We start from the raw sequence: 27,971 nt of genomic DNA on the forward strand, positions 1-27,971 counted from the left end.
AGATACGCGGTAAGTTCAAACGAAATTTTTCGTATACGCGCAGTGGTTTTCATTGTCAGTATACGTACGAGTAATTTTTCTCATGACACGATTCGAAACTTTTATTACGACATTATAAATGCAGAAAACATTTTAAAAATATGTGTGTACGAGCGAACGTGTGTATAGTGTTATACGACGTGTAATCGAGATAAAAGAACAGAATTACAACTTCGAGAGTGACCGGAACTACGCGGATTACATTCGCTACATTTCGAATATCCCCGTCCTCTTCTTTTCTCCTTATTAATGTCAATTTTTCGTATTCGAACAAACAAATTCGTAAACCTTATCGATTTAACCACTCTACCGACCAACTGTTTCGCTACTTGTGCAAAGATTTCTGGAACGCGGTCGAATCCTAAGCTTCAAAGATTCGAGCGTTGTTAATTTCAATTTCACGCGCGAAAAAAGACACGTAGCGGTGATCGTCGCGTTAAAATCGAGGTACGCGAATATGTTTGTTCGTCGCACTGAAAACTGCATAAACGGTACCGTTCTCTATCCCTTAGTTTTAAAATGTAAGTTTATTGAGAACAGCGAACAGAGTGCGAAGGATAAAAGGGGTATAGAAAAGGAGGTCAGAAGCAGAATCGGAGAGGAAACAGTCAGCTATTATCCCTAACCGAGATAAAGAAAAATCGATAGAAAGACGTCATTTTTTTTCCTTCTTTTTTCATTGTTTCCTTTTTTTTTGGAGAAAAAACAAGAAAAGAAAGAGAAGGACAAAAAAGAGATAAATCGGCACAACGATTGTGAAATCACTGTGTCGCCTCGCTGGAACACCAGCGTCGAGCGAAGCTTACGTATGTATTTAAGTAAATACGTACGCTATCGCAGTCTCGACGAAACAACGAAAACGCAAGTATGTAAGTACTTACGTCGCTGAGTACCGATACTTATAGGGCGATCGGTCGCTACATTTCTAGTTTCTCCGTTATTTCGGTTTCGAAATATATTTCGCGAATCGAATTGTTTAAACGCTTCGCTAATCGATGGCTACGGCTCTCGAAATCATCCGACGATTATCTTTGGTTAACGTTCCTTTGACAACAACGTTCGAATGTCGCGTAGAGGCTAAAAGAGCGTTACGAAAGGTGTCACGGTACAGTGATGGGAAAAAGTACTATCTCCTTCTCGGCGACGAGCAACGAGAAAGAAGAATCGCCATCGCGCTTAGAGCAAATTCTTTGTCGAATTTCATTCCTTTTTTTTTTTGTTGGTCTTTTTTTCTTTTTTTCGTACAAAAATAGATCTCGGGCGTAGATTACGTAGCCTCGTGCCGGAATATTTAGGACCTCGATGGGACTCGTCGGTAGAATTATCGTAAATGTTCCGAAATCGATCTTGCGGCGTAAAACGAATTCGGAACGTAATTTACGCGCGGCTATTTTCGACTTTTCGGTAAATTAAAGGTGAACTTTATCTACGCGGTAGAAGCAGCACGTGCGTCGTTCTATTATTAATTATACGAACCGTTTGTTCAGGGAATCAAACAATACTCGTTTCCTTAACGAATAAACGAGCGAACCGTGGTAACGCGGCCAATTCAATTAGACAACGACAGTGGAATATGGACGAGATTACGTAAAATCGCCCGATTTGCTGATAGAAGCACAAGATTGGATCACCCGCTGAATAAGGGGGCGAGAACTACGTCACGATAATTACTTATTTATTGGAACACGCTTAATCAGATGTAATTATTATGTTCGACTTTTTCCAAACTTGTAAACTCGTATCTTTTCGTTGTTGAACGACCAAGATGATACAGGATTATCCAAGTTTATTGGATGATTTATTATATGATAAGCTATCCAAGTTTCAACGTTTTGACGGATCTAGCTGAACCACTAGCGTATTCATCTTTTAACATTTTCAACGATCAAACGATCTGCAAACTCGCGACTTGAGCATCTCGAGCTACAAATATCTGTACCTCCGCGTATAGCAATTCTTGGTAAACTAAACTACCTTCGTCATTCGTGCTACGTCGAATGTGACGATAAACGAAAGATCGACCGCGTGGAACGTTCAAGCGCAGCGAAAAGATACGAGTTTTTAGCGTATACACGTGGTTCTCGGCGAGTGAGCGTCGTCCTCAAGGATGCCAAGTAAAATACCTAAACGGTAGGTATTTCAGCAATTCGTAGTTCGCGCTCCAACTCAAACGCGTCTATTTGTCTCGACGTTCCGTTGTTGTACGATTACACCGTCACTCGACGAGTCGTGAACGCGAAACGAATAGAAAAAAAAAAAAAAGAAAAAGGGGATGTCCGTTCGAGTTAACGAGTCAGTCAACTCTGTGTATGTGTGTTTACGCGCGGGTGCGCGCATGCATATGTGTGTGTATATCTATCTATCTACGACAATTACGCGCAGTTAATCGACAAGTAATAATTAATCCTACTATCGAGCGTCGGCGCGTTAACCGACCGAGAAAGAGAAATCGAGGAGGAGAACGTTTCACGATCTCGAACGATTCTCAGCGAATTCTCGTGTTTCTTCTTGTTCCATGCGACGTTCTACGCGAGATATTCGTCCGTTCCCTTTACGTCGGATCGTTCTCGTCCTCGATGACGCGAGCCGAAACAAGTTCGATAGAAAAGACGTATATCACTGGAGCGAGGATTTCAGGCACGAGAAGAGTTTCATCAGGGAATACCGAGGCGTTGCTCGTTTTATGATCTCGAGCAAAGTCGAAATCGACAAACGAAAGGAAGCAGAGGAGACGAGGTGTGTGTGCTGTCGAGAACAGCTGTTCATTGTCTAGAACGGTCTATTCACGTGGCGAACACGTTGCTCGAGGCGCAGAGTCGTTCTTTCGACCAACGACAACGTTCAACGAGCGCGGTGAACGTTGAAACGGCAGCAAACATCTGACGGACATTGGTTATAAACTAGACAAGAACAACGTCCGATCGAACAGGCAAAACAACCGTGTACTCTTCGCGATCGTTAAACGCATCGTCGATCTTTTAGCAGCTCCGACCATGTGTTGTATATGTAACCCGTGTAACAACATCACCGACATTCACCGCGTACCCTCGCGTGGTATGAAATTAGTTTTACGATCGTAAGTCTTATTACCGATATGGTGGTCATCGAGCACGTTCCTGGCAACGAATTAATAGAATTCGTAAGAAAACACGCGTCAGGTTCGTGCTCCGACGATATAATTCATTAACAGTAGGAAACAAGAATGATTGTATCGCGTAATAATTCTGCTTCGGCACATGTGTATAAATGTAAGCATGTACCTGTGTTGTATACGTGTTAGTGTAAACGAGTGCAGATATACGAAACGATAATATGAATCGAATATTTATAACGCTAGGAAATTTCAATTTCAATGGGAGATAAAACCGGTGCATGAGAACATTCGAATACTATGTGTAGACGTACTTTAACTACTCGTAAAGATCATAGAGACGAAAATTGTATCTAACGTTAACGAAACGCGAATGGAAATTCAATACGTATAACGTTAACAATTTCAGACTATTTTTAGAAGATTATCTATGTAATAATAACCATGATAATATGACAGTAAGAATATAATTCGTTTGTTCGGTATGCATCGTTCATATATAAATGCGTGTATTTCTTGTGTCTGTGTACGTGTATTTCGGAAGGCAACGGTAGAACATACCGAAGTAAACGTATAACGATAACGTACATAGGGCAGGGAAAGGGAGAGAGAAGAACGAGTATCGTAATTAGGAAATATCCTCGATTCTTGGTAAAAGCGCAAGAGGAAGCACGATGTTTCCTCAGCGAATGATTGTAGTTTATTTTCCTTCTTTTTCTTACGATCTCAGATTCGTTCGACGAATCCATTATTCACGCCGGTCCTGTAAGTTTTCACGATACTAACGCGATACGAGCGACCAGACGTCTCAGACTACCCCGATCTTTATTTTAAAGATACAAGATGAAAAGTTTCGGGTTGCATTTGCAACAGAGAATGATCGAAAAGAGGAAGTGATTGGACGCGAGGAAAAGGACGGAAGGGAGAGAGACATTGAGAGAAGGGAGAAATGACGGTGAAAGCCCTGAGTAGCAAAGAGTCGGAAGATGAACGTCGAAGGAAATGGAGAGATTAAAACTATCCAGTGACTTAAATATTCTATCGATTTAAACGTGTTGCACGAATTCTGGATTGAGAAACGAGAAACCCATAAACTCCGTTTGATCCAGGTTCATCATAAATAATTTGTCCGTGGGCGTTAAATCTGTCTTCTCCGAGGTGAACTGTTTATCAAAGTTGCTCACGTCCTTGCGATGTTTCTACGGGCAAACGTTCACGCGTTATTCATCTTTCATACCGTTTGCCTTCGCGCCGTTTGTACGCGACATACTCACGATTTTTGGTTTGAACGGCGGTTGCACCTCCCGATTTTCTATCTTCTCCCAATCGATCCGTCGGAAGAACGCGTGGCTGCGGACGTCTTCCTCTCCGCGTAGTCCGCAACCGAGTCTCTTCACCGGATTCTTGGTGAGGAACTGAAAAACCAAGGTCGAAATTGATAATTTAATCGCGGTTAAACCACTAAATCGTCGACCAATGGGCCAACGCTTACCGCTTTACAAATTTCTCTGGCCTCCTTCGATAAACTCTTTGGGTAGCTAACGTTATGCTCCGTAATCGCGGCGAACAGTTCCTCTTCGTCTTCTCCGTCGAACGGCGGCTGACCAACCAACATTTCGTACAACAGTACGCCGTATGCCCACCAATCAACCGACTTTCCGTATGGTTGATACAATATAATCTGCAATAAACGAGCAAACGAATCGATACGAGTCGCGTATCCTCGTATATATGCGATGTACGTATAGTATATATATATATAGTATGCTGTATATGTTGCGATAGCTTTGGTCAGGAAGAAGCGAAACACTAACTTCCGGTGCGATGTAATCGGGTGTTCCGCAGAACGTCTTGGTAGTCTTGTCTCCGTTGATACCTTCTTTGCACATTCCAAAGTCCGCGATCTTGATATGGCCGTCTTGATCCAGCAAGACGTTGTCCAGCTTCAGATCTCGGTACACGATACCTCGGCCATGAAGAAAGAACAGACCGATCGCTATTTCGGATGAGTAGAATCTACGAACGATAAGAGTATGGTCGTTAAGGCGAACGATCGCTACCGCGTGAATAGCGCGCGAGTTTCTTCGACGATCGAGACTTACACTGCGACGGGCTCTTTGAACTTGCCACACTGCTGTATCTGGTACATCAAGTCGCCACCGTTTACGTATTCCATCACGAAATACAGTCGGTCCATGGTTTGGAAGCAAGAGTGTAGTTGCACCAAAAACGGTGGTTTACTTGACAACGCCAAAACGCGTTTTTCGACCATAGTACATTCTACGTCGTCGTCCTGTATTATGATGTCTTTCTTCAAGATCTTGATGGCGTATAGTTCGTCGGTTCCTTTCCTTTCCGCCAACATCACCTTAAACACGACCCCCGTAATGTACATGACGCGGTCCAAACGTACGTGCATTTGTCGCTTTATTAATTATTATTTGTTTAAATATCTATGCATATGGAACGAACGACTGACTTTTCCGAAGCTGCCTTTGCCGAGCACCATCAGGAAGTGGAAATCGCTCGCCCTTATTAAGTCGCTCTTGCCCATGTTGTGTGGCACTTCCTTGTCCTGAGTCGCCGTCGTTTTCCTCGTTACCGAAGTTTTCTACGGGATAAAAAATCAGAATAATTGTTTATTATCGGAACGTGTCGCTCCGTTGTTCTTTTTTCATTTTTCGCAAGCTCGTCGTCGCGGCATTGCCCAGCAAGAAACATACTCGCACTTTCATCTTCAACTCGGCAAGATCCACACCCTCTTCCGGCACAGGTACATTGTAGTATTCTCCTTCTTCTTGCGTGAGAAGTTTGAACCATCCGCTGGCAGGCGCTTTGATAAGCTCCGATATGCCGAACGACAGCGAACCCATGAAATCGTTCCTCGACGTCCGATCCCAATCCCAAACTTCGATCAAAAGTCGTCTGTCTTTGTCCTCCGGTTTCAGATCGCTAAAAATCGAATCGGTCGTTCTTTAGCTACGTTCTTACTTCTATTCGCGTGCAATAAACACATCTTCTTCGCGTCGAGATTAAAAACCACATCTCTCGAAATCGTTTCGAGAGGAAACGAGTTTTACCGTCACTTACAAAATGATCGTCTCGTTCCACTCGGGATTCAACGAGGATTTGATCGTTTTCGTTTTCTTCTTCACGTTGTCCGAATCCGGAATCAACTTCAGCTTGACGTAGGGATCCGACAAACCGTTTGGATCCATCGGAATCAGATTTCGTCCTTGTTTCACTGTAATCGCAGTCAAAGTTTACGATAATTTTCCTGATGTTCGGTACATTGCTTGGTTTGCTTTTCGCTCTCGCTTTCAACCGTCCTACGCGACTGTTCCGTTCTACGAGCAACGGAGAAAGGGTAGAATTTCATTTACGATAATCAACGACCGTTTAATATCACGGCCTTGAGACGAAAGAAGCTTAATTTGACCGGTAATAATCATCTAATAATAAAGATGTTGCGCTGGTCGCGTCGCGTCGCTCCGGGGCCCTATTTCATCTCTTGCAGAGCCAGCCGTTTGACGAAAGAATCGATAAATCGATTACAAGGGTATTTTTAATGGTAATTATCGCAGGATGGTGTAAAAAGACTAAATCCATTTTATAGGCGAACCGTGCTACACAGCTGTGGTTGCTCAAGTTGCAAATCTATGTACGTGCGTCGAACAAAGACGATTGTCGCGCGTAATATGCACAACAGGAATAGTCGCGCTTTTGCATTCGTCGCAATTTTTGGTCCATCGCAATCGGCGATGATTGGTCGCGGTTTTTGAAAAATATATTTTCTATCTCTGAAGGGGTGTTTTGAATTAGAATATTCTAAAATAGCGTCTTTTTACGATTTTCTTTTTTTTTTTTTTTGGAGGGAAAGGAAGGAATGAAGTTATTGAATTTTGAGGTATGGTTTTATATATATTTAACGAGTACAAAAAATTTTGTTTAAAGTAACAAAGGAAATTGTACCTGATTTCTAAGCCTATTTCATGGGCTGCAGTCTTCAATCGGCGTGAAAGATCCTCCTCTTAATTCTTGACTGAAAGAGAAAACCGTAAAAGGATTAAATTATTGTATATTTTTCTTCTGGGTGAACTAAAAAAGCTTTTCAAAAAGTTTATTTAAATAATTGTTATAGCACCTTAAAGTTTATTATTTTTTTAACGCATTTTTTCTAAACCCACCAAAATTTTTAATTTCACATTGTTTTCTGCCATTGTTTAGTTCACCCAGAAGAAAGATATATAATAATTTAATCCTTTTTTGGTCTTTTCTTTCAGTCAGGAATTACGAGGTGGATCTTCCATTCCGATCGAAGACTGCAGCCCATGAAATAGTCTTAGAAATTTGTTATAATTTTATTTTTTTACTTTAAAAAAATTGTTTGTATTCGTTAAATATATATAAAACCATACCTCAAAATTCAATAACCTCGTCTCTTTCTTTCCCTTCTAAAAAAAATCACAAAAAGACGCTGTTTTAGAACATTCTAATTCAGGACATCCCTTTAACCCCTTAACCTACAACTACGGGCATAGCCCGTAGTCGGTGATCGGACCGAACGTAAATATCACGGGCATAGCCCGCGCGCGTAGTACGTACTACACGAGTCGTGCGAATGGCTCGAAGGCTGCGCGAGCTTGTTGACGTTTTCGGCCCAAAATTCTCGAACGTAAATCGTAGGTTAAGGGGTTAAACTAGAGACAACTTTCGTTCCACTTGCATTATAGAAGATATAATTATAAAATACGAAAGATGCATGGCACGTTACGTTTGCAAATCCTTTCTCTTTTCTTCTCCGTTGTTCGCTCGTACAACGAAGAGGGAAATCGTCGTAGGGAAAATCGAGAGCAGCAAAGCGAAAGGTAAACGTACCTTCGACGGTGAGCTTGTTTCCGGAACATGAGATGTGCAACAACATACGACCACGTCTCTCGGTGTGATCGCATCCGCAAAGATTCGGCACGCTCTCCTCGCATCTCTTGTGTACGTTCATGTCGCATGCTACGTTATTAGATCATGATCGATTATAATCGTTGTCCGATACTCGCTGGCACGTTTACGTTGCAGCCAGACCGGTAATCTCGTATATTTTCTGTTTTTTTTTCTTTTCTTTTTCGTATTATTCATTTACTTCTTTTCTTTCGTACGGTTTCTCGGCATATTTTGTCTGAAAGTCTTGGTTCGAGCAGCAGGATGCAGAATAGGGGCGCGGTTCATTACGCGTTTCATTAGCCATCGAAACTGCAGCTGTCGACCGTCTCCTTCTCTCTGTCTTTTTCGTTCGTTCATTTTTCTGAACTTTCTTATCGATTACGCTACTCGAACGTTACACGCGATCGAAGCTGGTTCGGTCCGTTTTTCTCATCTTTCCTCGATGGAAAGACGATTCGAGACGCGCGATCGCGGCTGCAGTCGAAAGTGCACACGCGCGGAACTTAAACGAACAACCGTCCGAATGACATGCTCGATCGACGGAGGTTCGTGCATAAATCGTAATACAAAGGGAGTTTGTACGAATTACGAGGACGTTATCGACTGCTGGTAAACGCAGTTACAGGCATTTCTTCGTTCGTTATTTCTCTTTGGTTTCGTTTACGAGATTTTCTTGTCACGCGATTCGCGCATCGATCGGTCGATAACACCTCGTAATCCTGACTGCGAGAAGTGGAGTACAACGAGAAGCTGCCATTATGACAAACCACGTGATCTGGCATAATATACACAAGATCTATATCGAACAGGTAATTATCGTTGGAAATCGATATCTACGCGTTCGCATCGGTATCGATAGCGCGTAAAGGAAAGAAAAGACAGCGATCGTGAAACATATGTACATAGATATGTTCTCCCGTGCGCATACCAAGCATCACAGAGAAACCAGAAGGGAACAAAGTGTTACCATTTAACGAAATTCCATCGAAGGATACGAAGGAAAGTTGTGACACGCGCGAGTACACATACATAGATACGTATGTACATATGTATCTGTATACACATATAGTAGTATATTGGAAAATCTAATATCGCAGTTGACACGTATGAATGGTATGCATGATCTGAAAATAATAATATGCAATCAAAGGGTGGCATAATCAACGAAGAAAGGTAGGTGTTGCGTTCATGTTTACTCGCTAATGAGCAAAGGACAAATCTACGTATACGTATTATGATAATTACGAGCATGCATCGTATGTACAATAGTGTAACAATTATGTACCGTATATACAATATCTATGTATAAAGATCGCGAACAAATACCGTACGTACACTGTTGTTAAGGTATTTTATATAGATGTATGTATATGTATAGGAGGCGGTGAGCTCGCCTAACTGTGCGATAGGATGTGGCAAAAAGAGCAACGGGGTAAGCAAGCGAGGAGCTAATAGGCAAACAACCAAGTGCAAGGTGTTCCCATCTTCCACTTTAAACGGAACGGGTAACGTTTCGCGGCGAATGAGGGTGCAGTATCACCGACAATCATCGAACGAAGATACGAGCAGAACGGGATAGCGTTCCTTCTTAACAAACAGGCAGAGATACGGATAACGATGTTCCAAGGGTAAGAAAATTATTCGTACCTACCAACGTCGTGAACATCGTAAACGTTGGCTATGGACGTTTCAAAGCGGAGGTCGAAGATCGTCGATCTTACGAGCCACGTACACGATCCACGCGAGACAGTTTAAGATTCGCTTGAAAACGCGACTTATCTATGTATATATATGTATATGATATGTAGATATATCGATGTAACGAGTTCGATACGTCGGATATACGCAGAAGGCTTTATGAGAAATTGAAAAGTAAATCGAGGATGCAGGTTGTCGGAAGAAACGAACAAGGTTCTGACAGCGAACCAACCAATTGGTCTGCTCGAAAAATATCGTAATCGAAGAATGAAGTAGCAAAAGAGCGGAATAGCTGAGCGGAAACGAGGACAGCAACGGACTTATGACGACGACGATGATGTCAACGAAGATGAGACAGGAAAGGAAAGATACTAGAGAGAGATAGCATGGAACAGGTGCACGATGATGACAGCGACGAGGAAAATACGATGGGAACGTAGAACGTTTGTCATGCACGGGGATAACCTTCCTAATGTTTTTCTTATCTTAGAAATTAACATGAACCGGAGCAACGATGGAAATCGCCGAGGTTTCCAAAGTCGAGTCGAGAACAGCGAAAGAAACGTAGAAAAGGATACGTTTGAATCGTAGATGCAGTTAGCGATCACCGACGAGTGAGAATTTTCTTAAACTACGATTTCGAGGTCGGAGAGATGGTAGTTGGATAAGATCGGGAAATATAAGGATACTGAAAGTGAGACGCAGAAGCGAAGCTCTATCGAGTATCGCGTTATTTCGCACATTTACGTGATAATCGAGGGTATTTATTCGATCGACTTGTAGTCACAGAAGGTAAGTACGTACGGAGGAGCGTCGTACCTACTCCGTTCGGGTTGAATCGTTGAATCGAGAATCGAGGACGGATTTGAAAAATTGATCGCACAGTTTGTAATATATGGGTATCGCGGTCCAGCTGGATCCGAGAGAGAGACAGCGCAACGCGTTTTCATAGTTTATTATATTGAGAGGCGCGCCGCTCGATACAAGCGACGCGACGGAGGGCAGATATGCCGGTAGCAGCTGTTTCTACTCGAATCTAGACGAATGCGAACTTGTACGTTATACCGAAGATAACTACGTGAAGAGATAAACGAGTGCGAAATCTAGCCGCTTCGTGGAATGTATTGCGGACTGAGTTTGTTTGATTTGAATGTTTGTTAACTACCTGAACATTTAAGTCCCTGATGCGCGATACCGTGAAGCATCGAGCCGCAGTGGTCGCAGAAGGTTGGCGTCAGGTACGTGAAAACCTCCCATTTGTGTGCGGTGCTCATCTGGGAACAAGAAATAGCGGCCCGGGAAAGCCCGGTCCTTCATTGTGATCTGATGCTCTGATTTCGAGCGATACCAGCCGAATCCTCGCTACTTCGTCTCTACCGATAGCTCGACCGAAACTGCTATATCGCGTTTACCAATTTAATCGCTCGAAGCTAATTCGGCGATCATTTCATCGACCAACTCGCTCGTTACCAAAAAAAAACGTCGACCAAAAAAAAAAAAAAAAAAAAATATGGTTTCCCGGTTCTCGCTTTTCGCTACGATTAGACGCGTTCGGATTGCGGTCGAAGCTGCTGAACAAAGTGTACGAAGAGAAAGGGTGGCCGAAATTGAAAGTACAAAGGTGTTGCTGCGTCCGTTTCAGTGGTTGGTCGAATCAACCGTTCTCTCGATTTAATCTCAAATTTAATCGGAGATGGTTTACGGAAAAGCGATTTTAACATCTTTTTCAATTCGAGCGAAGGGAGGAATGTCGTTTCCCACCAGTGTAAACCTATTTGTCGGGAAGGAATCCTTGTCGCGATAAAGATAGCCAGCTAGTCGCTCGATAACGTTCACTCGGAACCCAGTTAAGGTCATGGTTTGCTACGCGAAATTCAATTTGTCTCTTTTTCTTCTTAGTTTCCGTACAATGAGAAAGAAAAAATGGAAGAATCCCAGTAGGAGGGTGGGCGGCCGCTTGGTCGGTCGGGCTGATGAGGTGAAAGGGAGGCTAGGACGAGCTGAAATGGACTAGCCCGTGAGTAAGATGGGATCGAGCTAACGGAGAGAAAGATGGAAAGAGGAACAGCGAGGGAAGCGAGCAGCAAAGTAGGCCTTTGCCGTCTTTCGGGCACTAACGCGGCCCGCTCCTTTGCCTCGATTTTCCAGGCTTTTCTCCCGACCCCGGTAGTCTCGAGCGTTTAATTCGTTTCCACGCCGTTCTTCTTCCAATTCAGCCCGCCCCCTACTACGCTCTTTCTCTTTCACTCTCTTGGCGCCAAACACGTTCTATACTCTATGCATGGAGCCTGGAAGTCTTCTTTCGACTTTTCGTTCGCAAACCTCTCGTTATTTCTACGCATGGCTCGCCGATAAAGTAGAAAAGTGGAAATTACACGGTGGAAAGGAGTCTCGATTTGTCCGATTTCGCGTGTATCTCGCGGAAAGGGACGTAAGGGAAAAGAGGTACCGAGACGCGCCACAGAAATCACACGTATATACATTATAGAAAACGAATTGCGGTGACACATGATGCGGCATAGATCAACGTATAAATTGTGCTGGACATCAGATTATCCGAAAAAAACACGTAGAAGCGGAAAGACACAGAATGCATAGACAATCTGTACAAAATAGAAGAGTTATTTACAAAAGTATAACAAGTATAATGTAATATATATCATATGTATAATATTGTACAGGATCGAAGATCGCCTTTATTCGGAAGAAGCTTAGAGTCGAAGATGTTATTCACAGCATGATGGAAATCGCGCGTTCCCTTTCTATCGTCTAAACCATAATTAATATTATCGTTCGTTCTTTCTCGTTGCTGGCTAATATCCGATTCTACTCGAAATTTTACGAGCAACCTGGCGCGGCGGCCGGCTCGAAAACTATTACTTTCCGCTATTTCTATCGCGCGTTCTTTGCGATCTTCGTGCATTCAAAGTGGTCGCGTCATCCTCGAATTCACAATTTTGCCTATCTCGAGAAACACCGACAACTATGAGAGAAGATCGTAGATGTAACAAAGTAACGCAAATATCAAGCTTCGACGTCTAAAAGGCCAAGCTAAATATTGCGTGTAACTATTATACATATGTATACGAACATCAAAGTCTGTGCACACACACACATCGTGAAAAGTAGAACGAGGAGAAGTGTGAAAAGGTTTAAAGGTGTAAGTGGGAAGGAAACGTTTCACGCGCACACATTAAATTTCAAAAGAGAAAAGACAAGTCGTGTGTGAAAAAGACAGGATTCGTCTAGCGATGGGTATGTACCTACGTCGTTTCCACGTTTCCATATTTTCATAGTTTTTCGATTGCGCGTTAACGAAACGAGCTTGAGATGAGATTTTGTTAAACTGATTTTTGTCCCATCGCCAGATCGGTCACCACGACGATCGCGAGGAGAGCAAAGGAGCGAGGGAAACAGAGAGCGGAAACTGGAAAGAAAGAAGCGGACAGAAAAGTAAACCAAAGTCGAATCGTATCCTCTGTTACGTATGTACATCGTGTATCTCTCTCCCCTAGCTTTCCATTTCTTTTCTTCTGTATCTCGCTGTCTCTCTTCTATTCTTCTCTTCGCTTCTTTATCCCCGTCCCGTGAAAAGTAAATAGGTACACGTTTCTGTGCGCACATAGAGATAAACGTACGCGGATACGAGTGTCGACGAATACGTAGTCGTTCGGAGGCGACAAATAGCGATCAAATTGCGGTGCGCTCGAGGGTTTCCGCGTGAAAACTTACCGCGAATCGTAAAATCCGAAACAGGAAAAACCAACGAGAAATTAATTCGCGCGTGGTCGAGAAAACTGATCGAAGACGGTACATCGCGCATCGACGATAACTTGTTCTGTGAAATTCGCGAGCGTTCAGGCTGCTACGTACGCACGAATATGTTAAACTCTTGCGCGGCAGAGATAAGCTTTGCGAAAGAATATTTACAAAGTACGAACATCGGGAAGAGGAATAAGAAGAAGAAACAATGATAATAGTAGTAGTAGTAGTAGTAGAAGAAGAAGAAGAAGAAGAAGAAGAAGAAGAAGAAGAGGGAAAGTAAAATGAGAGAGAGTAGAAGAAAAAGAAGAAAAAGTAGAAGATCAGAAGACACGAAGAAGATCAGAGGAAACAAGACGAAGATAAAGCAACACCACGAACAAACGGTGGACCATAGACAAAATGTACGGTCAGTATAAAGTGCGATAGTGTCTGTGTCCTTTTTCTTTTCGTGTGTCTGTGTGCGTGTGACTGGTTGCGTGTTCTCGTTTTTTCTTTCCATTCTTTTCTTTTTTCGTTTTTAATATGATACCTTGGCACTTCATGCCCTGGTGGATGACACCATAGAGAAGACTACCGCAGTGGTCACAGAAGGTGGGGCTGTTGTAGGTGTGTTGCTTGAATTGGTGCTTCGTCCGCGTGTCCTGCGTTATTACACCATTACACCGTGCACACACACGCAGACTCTCGGGTCATGGCGTAGGGGATCATGATCGTGATCGGGATTGCAACCAGGATCGTAATCGGGATCGGAATGAAAATCAGGATCGAGATCGAATAGAAAGGATATAACAGATATCGGTGGCAATCGATTTCCCTGATCAGCGAATAAACTCGTTGCTCGGCCTTCCACGGGCACGTAATTGCAATGATATCGAAGAGAACGATCACGTGACAGCGACACGTTCGTTTCGAAACATCTGTTCCAGCGCTTATTTTCATTCCACGAAGCTTGCACGCGCTCGCTAGTGACAGAGGCGCGTAGCACGTCGTTCGAAATAAACCGGTGCTATGTACGTTGGTCCAAGTTAGAAACGGGTCGTCTAGCCGTCGCGTGGAACAACATCGGAATCGGTGGCAGCGGTAACCGCGAAACGAGCCAGTTTCGCAGCTGAAACGAACAAGCGACATCACGGTTCCGTGTGACGTGTTATCACGAGGCGGCACTGTGTCCTCCGAGCTGTGGTCCATTAAGTTCTGCAAGTTATGCTTCGCTTTCAAACTACGAAAGCGCCAACTCGATTATTAGTCTGCCTGGCATGACTCGTTACTCGTAACCGCTACGTGCACGGACGTGTCAGTTAACCGACGTGAAAACGCAGCCAATTTTGAAATTTAGTTTCCGATCGATCGATCAACCGTACGTTTTCCTTGGCTAGCAAAGATATCGCCTTCAGGGAAATTGTGCCGTAATTCGATGTCTGTAAGGACGTACGGGGATCAGGTCTTTCGAGAAAGAGTCATCTTCGAAGCACAGAAGCACAAGGAAATCAGCACCAGGGCCAAGGAAGACGCTAGGACATTGATCGTTTTAGTCGAATACCCAAATGTAAATAAAAACCATTTCCTTCCGCAGTGATTGGAAAAACGTTCGCGACTCGTCGATCCTTCGACAGATTGCCCTCGAAGGCGTCGCAGGAGGATGACGGGAGCGGCGAATTTTCCGATTCGCTTGTTGCGATCTCGCAACGAGTCGGGAGCGTTGTTCCCGTTTAGACGATCCGGGCCAACGAATTTCCTTATAGTCGTCCGCATAATTATTCCGTGTTACAAGCGTGGTTAAACGAAGCGCAGTAAACGCTTAGGCCAATCGTGCGCGGTGCGAGAAAACGTGGAGAAATATATAGCTCTTAGCCCCGGGTGTCCTTTCCCTATTTGCTCCAGCCGAGGATCATCCTTGTTCTTTTAATTGTCCCGTTACGGCTTTATTTATTGGCTTATTAGACGATTCGTTTTAGCTCGTTACCCTTCTCTCTTTCTTCCTCTTCTTCTCGACACGCGTAAGCAATTACGTTCTGGTCCATTTCTTCCAATTACGTCGGCGTATGTATTTAAACGCGAGATAAATTCATCTACAGTTTCTATCAACGCGTAACGTAAAACGCCTATTTCTTTCTTTCTTTCTTTCTTTCTTTCTTTCATCTTATTATTATTAGATATAAGTAAGTTTAGGTAACGCGAATTTTGTTCGATAGAACGAATTTCATTAGCTGCTAAAATACGGAATCCATCGAATCGATTACACTGTAAAAATACGATCCGCGCGCGTTTGGTCGACGGAAAGCTCGACCTCGATATCGATCCGGCAACGACCTTCCTTAACCGGTCGCCACTTTTCGCAGCGGCTACCAATATGCTCGGTCCTCTACGCGTGTTTAACGCTGCTGCTATTAATTAACACGTATTTAGACGACAGAGATTGTGAGCCAGCTAGAGTTATAAGACAGAGAGACAGAGATAGAGACAGAGAAAAAGAAATAGGGAACGTAATTGCAAGCTGTCTCGGCGTAATACGATAGTCCGTGGTGGACATCCGCGCGCAACACACGCGCATTTCTTTGCTCCCAGAATTTCCGTATTCTGCTATTCTTGAAATTCGTTCCGATCCCACGAATCGTATACGCAGTTCAGGTAACACGGTGCGGGGTATGCGAGCTAATCGAATCGCGTGAAAATCGCGACTGCGACATTTTTCTACTTTTTTTTTTTTTTTCGAAACGAAGCGCGTTTAGAACGTCCTTGGCTTCGGACGAAAGAGAGAAAGGCGCGATAAAACTGCTTCGAGAAAGAAGAATAATAAACGAAAAGAATCGTGTGTAACGAGATATGCAATTCGTCGATACTCACGTCCGAGTCAGCTCCTTTGTCGGCGCCAGGGCACGTGAAAGTCACGTATTCGTGACATCGTTTATGAACGACGAAACTGCAGACTGAAACACAAGCGGCAAAATGCAGCCAAAGTTGTTCCATGGGACGAATTGTGGCTGGACAAGAGGTCGATCACGTCGAGGCCTCGGACGTTCTTACCTTGACATTGGTATCCTTGCTTTCCAAAGCCCCTGAAACAAAAGTTTTCGTCGTGAAATTAATTTTTCCATAGAACGCTCCATCGTTCTCTGTTGTTCCAGTTGTTGTTGTTGTTGTTGTTGTTGTTCTTGTTCTTGTTGTAGTTGTTATTTCTGACTAACAAAGCACCTAACAACTATTTGTAGTACGACAGACCGACGAGTCTCGTGCTGCATGGGGAAACGCGTTCGAGGTCTGTATGTTCGATCAATTGAAACAGCATCCATTTCGTTCGGTGGCTTGTCAAAAGCAAAGTGCGAACCAGCTCTTCTCTCTGTACGCTTTTACTACGTTAGTCCGTTAAATAAGAAAGTGCCTGTATAAAAACCTTTCGATAAACGTTCAAAGTAGATTTTTTTGTCCCGATTATCGGCGATCTCAATGAAACGAGGAAGGATACGAATTCTACTTTATCGAATCGTTATACCACGTATATTAAAAGCTTGGCCATACAACGTAAACAAGCTCTCGATATTAGCCGAAGCTTCGACTTAAACAGGACGAACGCGTGTCTAGGAAAGAGAACTTGTCGGATCTTGGGAGACGATCCAAAGTACATTTCCGATATAACATTTATTTACCAGTGATGTAACGCGCGGTAACCATCTATATCGGCCCGTGAGTGATTAACGCAGCTTTAACGAGCAAATCGTTCGATTTCAAGGCTTCGTTGCTATACCAATAAGGTTTCGATTCAAGACGACTAGACTTCGGTGCGCGTAGCTTCCGATTACGCGTATCGTATTGCCGGCGATCAAACGGAATTCGCGTATTCGCAGTTTCAAAGGCGTCGTTCGAACCGAAGATAATGAACAAAGGGCGAATCATTGGCGGATCGTAAAGCGTAACCACCTTACGTGCGATAAGCGACGAGGACAGGTCGATCGAAAGGATAATGCGAGGTCAAACGCGAGAACGAAACACGTACGTTAGCGAAAGAGAAAAAGATAGCGACATGTTGGTCTGTTTTATCCACTTTCACGAAAGGATCAGGGATTATAACTGGAAAGTGTGTGAAACACGAGAAGATGTTCGGAAAGGACACGTGGAATACGAAAAGAAAGGAATAAGGAAAAGGAAGAAAGAAGAAAAATCGATACAAATCCCAGATTAGCCTACATTTCTTCGAAGCTTAAAGGCTATCGCTCACTTAACGGCAGGGCACATGAACCATATCGAACCAACATCGACGTGAATACTTATACAGTCGCATTTCGTATTTCAGAACCGCGTCGTTTCTTCGTAATTGCGTTTTCTACGCCGTCTTATTAATCTTTGTTTATTTTACCGGAATAATAGACACCTCTTCGCGTTAGTTTGCGAGTAAACGATATTCAGTTATATGTAACGGCGTCCTAAAATCGAACAAACCTAAGTTCTTTTCTTTCTTTTCATCCTTCCTTTCTTCTTTGTGCTTCCCTTCTTTATATTTCCTGACGATATTAACGCCAGAACTACCATTAGAACTGTTTTACAATTTTATTTTAAAATTCCTACTTCGTGTTATATTTTCTTTCCGCGATGATGTAATGACTTTCGCAACGATAACTAAAAGAGTAATATAGTGAATTTTATTTTGTTCTTCGTGTATTCAAACTGAAAATAATTTTGTATCGAGGCTACTTATACCAATAGCCAATTGGTCAAAATGACCGGTACTTGTGAAAGTGTAAAAGGGTGCTGCAATCCGATTATCGAACCGCAATTAACCAGTTTCCTCGTTTTCTACAACTTGCCACAGGTTTTGTAAATTTTTACCCCGTTTCCTTCGATATGACGATATCAGTTATCAAGAAAATTGCAGATCGATCGCTAGATGCTAACGCTAGAAATACCACAGCAGTTAAAATGACTGGTCCTACGATTTTACGAATATGTTAACTCTCGTTTAGGGATCATGGTCCTAGATGTAGTAATAATACCAAGGATGTACTACATAACATTGAATTGCATCTGTAAGAAAGTAATAAATCGATAAATATACAAATATTCTATTATCAGGTATTTTTTGAAGACCAGTCGTTTTCACTGGCTTTGGTAGAAATAGCTTCGTCTTAACTATCGGTAGTTCCAGTGTTAAATCTCGTATATTCCTTTTCATAGTGTTTGTGCCGTATCGATGCCGATAAGTCGTGTGTGGCAAATGCGACGAATGCATGGACAAGCTTAAATCGCTTATACACGGTAAGAAATGAGAGTTTATTCGCTCGGTAGATGTGCAGGTACGCCGAACGCTATAAAAGAAGCTGGATTTCACACGTTAAAGCTACGTAACGCGGTCGTAAAATCCGTTAAACGTTAAACCTGGCCGTATCGAGAAACGTGTACATCTTGTCCGGGAATGAATCCCTATTTAAGAAAAAATAGAACGCCCCGTAGCGTTCTAAGTGTCACCGCATCAATCAGCGTTGCTACTTCATATACGTACACTTGATATACATATACATATACGTGTATATATCGTATACACGCACGATATATATGGCTATGTGGTGGAAGTTACTATAACTGGAATAACAAGTAGATCGGTTCTATTTTCGATGCGGGATACATCGTCAGTAGCCGCCCTTTGGAAAATTAAGGTCGATTTAGTCGACTGGTTTGGCTATCCGCTACTCGTGTACCACTGTAACGGAGCCGGAAGGGAGCACCACACCGGCGGCGACCGTATTCCACCCGATACTCTCTACCTTCCGACACACGATCGCCAAATATTGTTAATCTTCTAACCGGCTATCGCTGCAGGAGTTTGGCTTGACGCTCGTTTCGTCCCGAACGAACGAACAACGTCGCACGGCACAGCGCTGTCGATTTTTTTAGTTGAATCAGCTGGATATTCAAGCGAAAGCCGATATGGGTTAGCTGGATGAAAGACAGAGGGAGAAAAAGAGAGAGAGTGAGAGAGGGAGGGTGGAGAGGGAACAAGTTAGTTCCGTCCTGCTGACTATCCGGTGAAAGAGGAGGAACGCTCGATGAAAATTCACCGTGTTTCGAATACGATTTTCCACCCTGACCGGAGGATTCGATCAATCGAGGTCCCGAGCAAAGGGAAGGATGGTAAAGCTGACACAATAGGATAGACGGATTTTTACGCATTTGTGGGACATTTGAAGGTGGAGAAGTACATACGACGCGTGTGTAATACGCAAATGATCATACAAATATGACTAATGACAAGAAAGGACCGTTAAGAGGAGCAAGCTTGGTCGGAAAATTGCCAATGAACGTACGTATCGGCAATTGCCAAAGGAATCGCACAAACGTAAGGTTTTATAATCTCTGCTCGAGAAAAAGGTAATCGATCGCGATATCGCATCTATGTATATTCGCTTAACCCGCAGGTGCTTCTTGGACCGTGACGGGTTTCCTGGGCTCATCGAGACTCACGACGACCTTACCGATCCAGGCGAGAATCCATCGAAAGCCTTTTGTTCTAAGCTAATTGGGTTCGCTCGGTTCCCATCGATTTTCTAGCCTCCCCTGCCTCGCTCTTCCCCCGCATGGACCGCAATGAACCGCAACGGACCGCTAAAAATTCCCAAACGAAGCGTCGAGCATACTCGCGTTTACGAGCACGTATCCTCGCCTCTCACCTTTCATCCCGAATTTGTTAGTCCGAAATGGATAGTAGCGAGTACTTTTTCGCAACGAAACCTTCGCACAACGACAAATGGGCGTAGTGGCGATGCTTAGTTTAGCGGCGAACAGCGATCGGTAGTTCGTCAAAGACGCGATTGTTCTTGATACGCCTATCCGCTGATTCTGTACGTTTTATTCGCACGAAAGTACGAATTCTTCGGAATCGATTGGTATTGTGAACGATCCGCGAGAGATTCGGAACGAGATCCTTAACGTCCGATGGAAAATTCAACAGGCAGCTCGGAGGCGCTGGCCTTCGGCCAGAGCACGCTCGCTTTCACGGAACGTGCTTTTTTAGATTCCAGTGCTTACAGAATTCCTCCGAACGCGGTGAAATAGATGGCGGCGAAAAATATTGTTGATAAATTGTAACGACCAGTCTCCTACGAGAATTCTCAAAGAGAATTTTCTATTTTTCGCGTTTCGTTTTAACCGACGCTGCGCGATACGACCCGGCCAACTCGTTGACAAAATGAACAAGCTTCCACTACATTTCAAGCATGGTTCCATAAAATCATGATTAAATGGAAGTTCAAAGCTACCGGATAGGTATGTGGACACAACGCGCGTGTGCGGCACACCGATACGATCAACGCGACAGGATTCTCATGAATTTCCGAGGAATGGCCAGGATTGTCGGAATCCGTGTCCTGATATTCCATCGAATCTCAAATACGAGCGAACCAACGTACGAATAAATCGCAACGTTCATTTGGTAGCAACGGTAACGTTCATTTACCGGCGCGTCGTGTTCGGATTCTCGTGAAATACGAAACGTACCATAAGATAACCCTGCACCAGGCGTGTGCAGTCTAATCAACGACTACGTAGGTATTCAACGATACGACATCGTAAAACGGTACAACTGATACGGGAAAAAAGCCAATCAATCAGATAGTCTGTCGATTCGCTAAGCGGAAGCGTCTAAAATCGATAAAGTATCAATCGGCGAAAGGGGGACACGCGGACATCGTTTGAGGAGCTTAGAGAAATTACCTGATAAGATACTCAACGACGAAAATCACTCTGAGTGATGCAAGAGCGCATCTTACAGTGTGCAAAATATTTGTTCGTCCTTCTCGCGCGAAATAAGAAACGCGCGAGTTTGAGCGAAAGGCACGCACGAGGAGGAACGAACAAAATGAGTACGCTAAAAGTAAAACAAAGTTCGAACGCGTGTTCAATTTTTTCACGATCGAACCGTTAGGTGTCTCTTCCGCGTAAACTCGGTAACCAGCTTTCTAGTCCTGAGAAGTAACCGATCTCTAAAATAAAAAGCGTTTTCAACGATCCAAAAATAATAGTCGCGTTGCTTGAGAATTCCGACGAGGTAGATATAGGCTGTTCTCCTTTCGTTACAATGCAACGCGATCGATAAGCCGAAAGCATTAAACTTTAAAGTAACGTACGACAAACTTAATATTTCTTCCTATTTGCTGGTAGCAATTTTTCGAGCCAAAGATCAATTTTCTGTTTAATAAAAGGAGATCAGATTAGAATCCGTGTTACAACCATCGGCGGTGAAATTTTCGAAATTCGACAACGGAGCTAACGCGTTTTGCTTCCTTTTCATTGAACTCGATCGTATACTTATCGGCCTGTCACGAGCAAGCCACGTCGGAAGCAGATACTTCCGAGCAATTGGTTGTAAATCGACAAGTCGATGTTTATCCAAAGGGAACGGGCCAATCCCTTTGTTTAACGAGTGGAAGTCTTTTGGTCGTCGTTGACCCTCTTTAGCATCGTGCGACCTATCTTTTTTCTCTCTCTCTCTCTCTCTCTCTCTCTCTCTCTCTCTATGTATAGATGAATACGCAACAACGTCTACGATCCACGATATTCCGTTAGAATCGTAGAATGCGTATTATTCTTCCGTGGACGAAGATTGCACAGAGTGGAAGATGAATCGTGGTCGATTGGCTTCGTCGTCTCGATCTCAAGGTTCACGAAACTCAAATGCATCGTTTGGTATGTGATTCGTCATCTCTACCTCCATATACGTGTGTATGTATATGTATATCGACGCGCAACCATTACTCGTTGTGCAACCGATTCCTCGACAAGAGGCACATTCTCTTCTTCATCCTTCTATCTTCTCGTTAGCGTGTAGCAATTGAACGAGAAAAGAGCGCAGCGTTATCGCTTCGCGTAAATAAAATCAGACGGTATTGTCGGTGTGGCGGTGTGGCAAAGAACACCTATGTATGTAATTAGAAATGAATGGCGAGATTGTGCTCGCCATTCCTGACGGATAATGCAAGTTCGTCACGCGAAACCACACAACTCGATAACGACTTATAGTTTTAAATACGTTACGACTCGCAATCGCAACACGTGATTCGCGAATAGACAGAAGCCAGTGAAATAAATCTTGCGGTCAACCGTGAGTAGGTTCGTCAATCCTCGGAAAGACGCTTGACTTTTATTATTAGGTAACGAAATCCGAGAAATGATCTGTTATTTTCTTCGAGAGAAGCTCGTCAAAATACATTGCTTTTGTACGTGATCGGATAAACTATGCTTGCTAATACGTTGTACTTAGGTTTAAGGTTTTAGAGTTAAATTGAGATTTAAACTGTCTGTTAAATGCAATCGTCACGCCCAAACGCTATTCTCTATGGATAGAGTGATAAATAATAATAATAACAATAAGAACATTATCGCTTTTGGCTTTCTTTATTTGAACTTCATATTGCATAATAAAAATGCGGTTGACGTATATTTGAAAGACAATCGTTCAAGGTTCGAACGAGCGTGAGAAGAAAAGGTGGCGGAACGTTACATCCAAGTGTCGATCGTAAATGAGAGCAAACACTGGCGAGCAAGTAGACTCGTAAATTCCGGTTATACACGACCGGATCGAATCAGATCGGCTTGGATTCAATTGGATCGGATCGGATCGGATCGGATCGCATCCAATATCGGATCGTCGTGGTTGATCGAAAAGAATCACGGGCAGGATCACGGTTGACCATATTTGACACGATTTGACCGAATTATTCGTCGTCGATGTTTTTAACCGAATCAAACTGGAAGAAAGCACAAGTATAGGAACATCATGAAGAAACAAAGAGAATCGTTGGGATAGTCTAACGAAGATACCGGGACAACTTCTCGATCATTTCGCGTTTCTTTTTCCGCAAGAAGGCAACAACAAAAGGTATGGAAGAATTGGATCGGAAACGTCTGTTGCGTCCGTTCTCAACGGCAAAATCGATGTCGGCGAAACAAGTTAGTTTGGTTACTGGGTCGCTCGCTATTGTGCGTCAATGCCTGTAACCGTTTCAACTGCACGTAAATGTTACTCGTTAGATATCATCCGGGTTATGCCATGCGGTAAACTTCTTTTACCTGACGCTTTACAACGAATTAATTACGTATCACTGTCTATCGTACGCTGAATCGTATAAAATATACGGAGAAGATCGGACAATTGCGATCCGATGTTTCTTACGCAAATACGAAATATCGTCGGTCAAAGATTTGTCATCGCTTCGATCGTCGATTGTTTTTGCTTGCCGACGCATATATTCGATGTCATTCTACTTTCTTCGATCTTAGCAACGGAAAATATAAGCGTAATTATCGGATGTCCCATAATCGATACAGCTTAAAAGAGAAAAAGCAGGACTCGCTTCGTGGATGCTGGATCGCTTGAAATCGTTCGAAAATCCCGCGCTCAAATTGATCTCTCATTCGGTCGTCGTTTCTAATTTAGACGAAGCGCGAGTATTCTCAAGGCCGGACCGTTTAACCGTTGCTCGAGTTACTCTACCGGCAGCTACCGGCCACTGGATTTATGTATCATCGAGGACAGAAACAGAAAGAAAGAGAAAACGAGAGAGAAAAAGAGAGGAAGGGAAAGAGGAGAAGGATGAAAAAAGACGAGAAAAATAGAGACAATCGGACGTTCCAAATGGAACTGAAGACGCGACAGATATTCGATTGTACGTAGATTAAATTCGATTGCGAAAAGGAGAATCGATAGAAGGAGAGGAGCGGGAAGACAAAAGTGGAGCGGTGATGTAAGGACAGAGAACATCGCGAGAGAAGGATAGAACACGAGATAAAGAAAAAGACGATTTAAAGGACTCACCATATAAAGTCCTTGCAATGACTACAGAAGGTCGGTTGCTTGAAGAAGCGCGGCATGAAGCTATGATTTTTGACGACGTAGACATTCTTCTTCTTGAGAGCTCCTTTTCGTCCCCTAATCTTTTTGGCGAATGCAGTGTTCGCGTCGCCGGGCCCAAGGGAATCCTCGCACGTGTTGTTTGCTTCCTGATCGTCCGCCATCGTGCAGTCAACTAATCGATTCTCCTAGATAATGATCGGAGCAAAAATCTGTGAAAGTTTGATCGTGGCTCGCACACTTTCAGGCCACTCTTCCCTTGATGTACGGAGCTGCGGCAGCTTTTCCTCGACTGTCACACGTCAGTCGAAAGATGCACGCGCGTATACGAATCGACCCTTGCTGGGGAAGAGTAAGCTATCCGAGCGAGAGCCAACAACCACAGGAATGCTCGGGGAAACGCTGAGGGAAAGGGAGGACAAGTCGGGAAAGAGTATGGTCGAGAAGAAAGAGACGAAAACCGAAGGAGCGAGGAAAGAGAAAAAGCCGTTTGTTTGCGCGGTTGTCGAAATGCTCGACGTGCGCGTCCAATGTGTACTCGCTCGACGTGCGATAAGTAATGCACTTGTCACGGTAACTCGTGTCGAGACCGACGGTCACCGTCAACGACTCTGCCCTCGCTCGCTGCCAACGCCGTCACCGCCACCACCGCCGCCGCCGCCGCCGCCGCCGCTGCCTGCTTGCCACCACCACCACCGCGTTTCACCTCCTCCTCCTCCACCTCCTCTCCCTCTTCACCCTCCTCCGCGACCATCGCTACCCCGTTCTCTATGCCTGCATCTGATCCCCGCTTCGCCACCCTTCCCTTTCGTTTTTCCTCTCTTCTTACCTATGCCAAACGGCGCGCGCGCGTGCCCGTTCTCCTCGCCCGCACTCCTCTCTCGTCGCCCTCCTCATTCCAGCCATGCTCTCCAATGCCCAGCCATTGCCCACCCGCAGCTTCCATCTCCATTCCAGCTTTCCATTTTCCTTTTCATATCATCCACCTTCTCATCTTCCATCTTTTTTTTTTGTGCACTTTGTGCCCTTGTCATTTCATATTTGGATTTTAGCCTAACTTTAATGTTTCTTCCAACTTTCGTCGATTCGACCCTTCCTATCAAGGAATAAAATAATCATCGAACATAATGATCTGCATCTTCCTCGTTCCGATCGACTTTCTCCCTTTTTCCCTTCTTTTCGTTCTCCATGAGAATTTTCGCCACCGTTCTTCTTGGCTACGTACTCTTTCTCCATCCTTATCCTTTTGCTTCTCTCTTTTTTCCTACATCGTTCTGTCAACCTCCCCGCCTTCCTTTCTCTCGCCTTCTCCACCTCTGCATATGCCTGCCCTCCCCTCTCATGAACCGGCCGATAATTTTAGATTCTCGGCGCAGTGGCTCGACACTGCTACTGCTCAGCCTGCGCCGCGCACTCGAATATCGACATTCGACATCCGCGAGAACCGCGAGCACATGCGACCTCACCGAAACCCCGAGGGAGAGTTCGGACTACGTACTTAGAGAGGGGAGTATCAATGCACTAGCTAACCTTCCCCCTGCATCCTTGCTGCTTCGCTTCCTCGCTTTCTTACTTTCTACCGTATTTTTCTCTATTATACGCTGCTTCTTGCGCTTTCTCAATAGCGACTTTGATTTTTTCCTTCTTTCTTTAATCAATATCGTTTCTCTCCTACTATGCTAAAATGGTTCTAACATTCTTCCGTTTCTAATCTTTTATCCATTCCTATACGTATAAAGTCATTTCCATCATGTTCTCTGTTTTTTTCATCGTTAGAATTCATCGTTGGATGTACGTATGTCTTTTGATAGCATAACATAGTCTCGGAAGATTGAAATTTTGACGTTTGCTCTTATGTTATATCGTTACGTAGGTCGACGTTAACAAATTCACCTGAAAAAATTCAATACGGAATTTTCAAACCATGTACTGGATTGATCAGAGATTGGAGCAAATATAATTCGACCCTAAGCCAGTCAACCAGAAAATTGATGCATATACCTCGAGTTCTAACGCGCGAGTCAATATTATTTGTACTAGTTATTTTTAATAACAAAATCATGCATGAAACGTTTCTTGTAGACGTGATCGATTTTTGTATTATCGATGTACGTCTTTCTTAATTCGCACTTTTACCAAGATCGACAGAGAAACGAATAAACTGAAATAATATCGAGATAAACGCTAAAGAACTTTTGACTGCTTAATTATGATTATGATTATTGACTACTTCATTGTTATTTTAGCATAATAGATACATATTCCCTTTTAATTCGTAGCCGTAAAATTATTCGAATTTCATAGAGAGCGTCAACGTCATCATTCGTACCAACGTTATAGTCGTCGATCTTTTCCTACATTCGATTTGAACAAGTGTCGCATTGTGTAGTGGTTTTGTTTTTTTTCATCTGAATTTGTGTATATGTTGTTCCACAATGAGATTAACAGGATTATATTGTGCCCTTTTCATCGCATGCTGCTTATCATTTAGTATGTTAAGTAAATACTGGTTCATCGAGTAGTTTTGTTTATTTATGAATGTTTTTAGGCCACGCCCTGGAATGCTATGTATGTACCAATCAAGAGGGTAATCGAGAAAAATGTTTAAAGAGTACAAAAATCTGTGAACAGAGTCAAGACACGTGTTTAACGGAAATTAAATGGGGAAGTAAGTTTTGAAGTTTCCATAGCTGACAATTCGTTTGAAAGCAACGTTTGAGGTTATGTTTACACTAACCAATACGCGATGGTTTATTTCAATATAAATCATTCGTTTAAATCCTTACAACATCGTATATCGTTTATAGGTACACCATATTGGTCACAAGGTGCGAAGAAACAGTTTTATGTTTCAAAGAGATGTGCAACGAGAAAAGAATGCGAAAGAATAAAACATTCTAATATGGGAGATTGCACATATATATGGTACGAAGACTGGAAATGTTCTGATTGTTGTCAAGGAGATAAATGCAATTATTATGTTATCGTAAGTCATGGTTTACATACTGATTCTAAAAGTTTCATTAGCGATACAGACTATATACATGGAATTTGCTTCTTTTCTTTCAGTCTGCAGCAGAGAAAATACATATTTCCTGGTTGATCGTAATGATATCTTTGCATAATTTATGGCACATAGTGAAATGACGAATAATAGCAAAAGATATTGCTCCAGCATTGGCTTCTTGCAACTAGTGATATTCCTTTTCATTAGAAAAACAATGTTTTTCAACTGTGCATGGAACAAATAATTATATATTATATATATTTTAATTGTACCTATATATATATATAAGTTGATACTTTGCATGTATCTGAAAGGAACATATTTAGGAACAAATGACGATGCGGAGTATTTCTACGATAAAAGTAATTCATACTCCCAGTATCATATAATCTATATTATAAGGTAAAACAACGATGGAATTGAATTTGAATCCGTCCTTCGTTATAACATGTATACAACATCTCTTTGTATACAACATCTGTTCAATCCGTCCAAACACTCCTTTTATACATTTTGTTAAGAGAATTTTATTAAATAATGCATTAACAAATATTTTGTACTTGTTGATAAAATTAATAAAATTATATGTAACATGTAAC

The 27,971-nt window shown here is 43.0% G+C and overlaps 2 protein-coding genes across 5 annotated transcripts; one reads left to right on the forward strand and one right to left on the reverse strand.

Annotated features, from left to right (window-relative positions):
• Window positions 1–71: 71 nt before the first annotated feature.
• On the reverse strand, window positions 72–24,972 carry LOC100643492 (protein kinase C, brain isozyme). 3 transcript variants are annotated; one of them, XM_003398616.4, is made up of 13 exons: window positions 24,330–24,972; window positions 16,556–16,587; window positions 16,376–16,458; window positions 10,932–11,040; window positions 8,009–8,137; window positions 6,221–6,374; window positions 5,854–6,082; window positions 5,610–5,741; window positions 5,233–5,498; window positions 4,945–5,146; window positions 4,623–4,811; window positions 4,405–4,545; window positions 72–4,329 (listed from the first exon to the last, which is right to left on the reverse strand). In XM_003398616.4, the coding sequence occupies exons 1-13, from the start codon at window positions 24,527–24,529 to the stop codon at window positions 4,177–4,179; spliced, it is 2,019 nt and encodes a 672-aa protein (XP_003398664.1). In that variant the 5' UTR covers window positions 24,530–24,972; the 3' UTR covers window positions 72–4,176. The 3 variants fall into 3 exon arrangements, with proteins under 3 accessions (XP_003398664.1, XP_012168628.1, XP_020721167.1); XM_012313238.3 differs by lacking the exon at window positions 10,932–11,040 and adding an exon at window positions 14,061–14,172 and having other exon boundaries at window positions 24,330–24,971; XM_020865508.2 differs by lacking the exons at window positions 10,932–11,040; window positions 24,330–24,972 and having other exon boundaries at window positions 16,556–16,593.
• LOC105666197 lies at window positions 13,805–27,970 on the forward strand. 2 transcript variants are annotated; one of them, XM_012313240.3, is made up of 4 exons: window positions 13,805–13,937; window positions 26,914–27,033; window positions 27,173–27,351; window positions 27,435–27,970. In XM_012313240.3, exons 1-4 carry the CDS (start codon window positions 13,931–13,933, stop codon window positions 27,510–27,512), a joined length of 384 nt encoding a protein of 127 aa, XP_012168630.1. In that variant the 5' UTR covers window positions 13,805–13,930; the 3' UTR covers window positions 27,513–27,970. The 2 variants fall into 2 exon arrangements, with proteins under 2 accessions (XP_012168630.1, XP_012168629.1); XM_012313239.3 differs by lacking the exon at window positions 13,805–13,937 and adding an exon at window positions 25,878–26,855.
• The last annotated feature ends 1 nt before the right edge of the window (window position 27,971 follows it).

Source organism: Bombus terrestris, chromosome 11 (assembly GCF_910591885.1).
Source record: "Bombus terrestris chromosome 11, iyBomTerr1.2, whole genome shotgun sequence".
In the NCBI taxonomy this organism is placed as follows: Eukaryota; Metazoa; Arthropoda; class Insecta; order Hymenoptera; family Apidae; genus Bombus; species Bombus terrestris.

Bases quoted from the DNA above. Each gene is read 5' to 3' on its own strand.
- LOC105666197 (XM_012313239.3), top strand. From the start codon at position 26,801: ATGAGATTAACAGGATTATATTGTGCCCTTTTCATCGCATGCTGCTTA. The intron at 27,034-27,172 runs GTAAGTTTTGAA...TATCGTTTATAG, and splicing joins AACGGAAATTAAATGGGGAA to GTACACCATATTGGTCACAA. The intron at 27,352-27,434 runs GTAAGTCATGGT...CTTTTCTTTCAG, and splicing joins AATGCAATTATTATGTTATC to TCTGCAGCAGAGAAAATACA.
- LOC100643492 (XM_012313238.3), bottom strand. From the start codon at position 24,529: ATGGCGGACGATCAGGAAGCAAACAACACGTGCGAGGATTCCCTTGGG. The intron at 6,375-8,008 runs GTACGTTTACCT...CTGCGATTACAG, and splicing joins AAACAAGCTCACCGTCGAAG to TGAAACAAGGACGAAATCTG. The intron at 6,083-6,220 runs GTAAGTGACGGT...TTCGATTTTTAG, and splicing joins TGGAACGAGACGATCATTTT to CGATCTGAAACCGGAGGACA.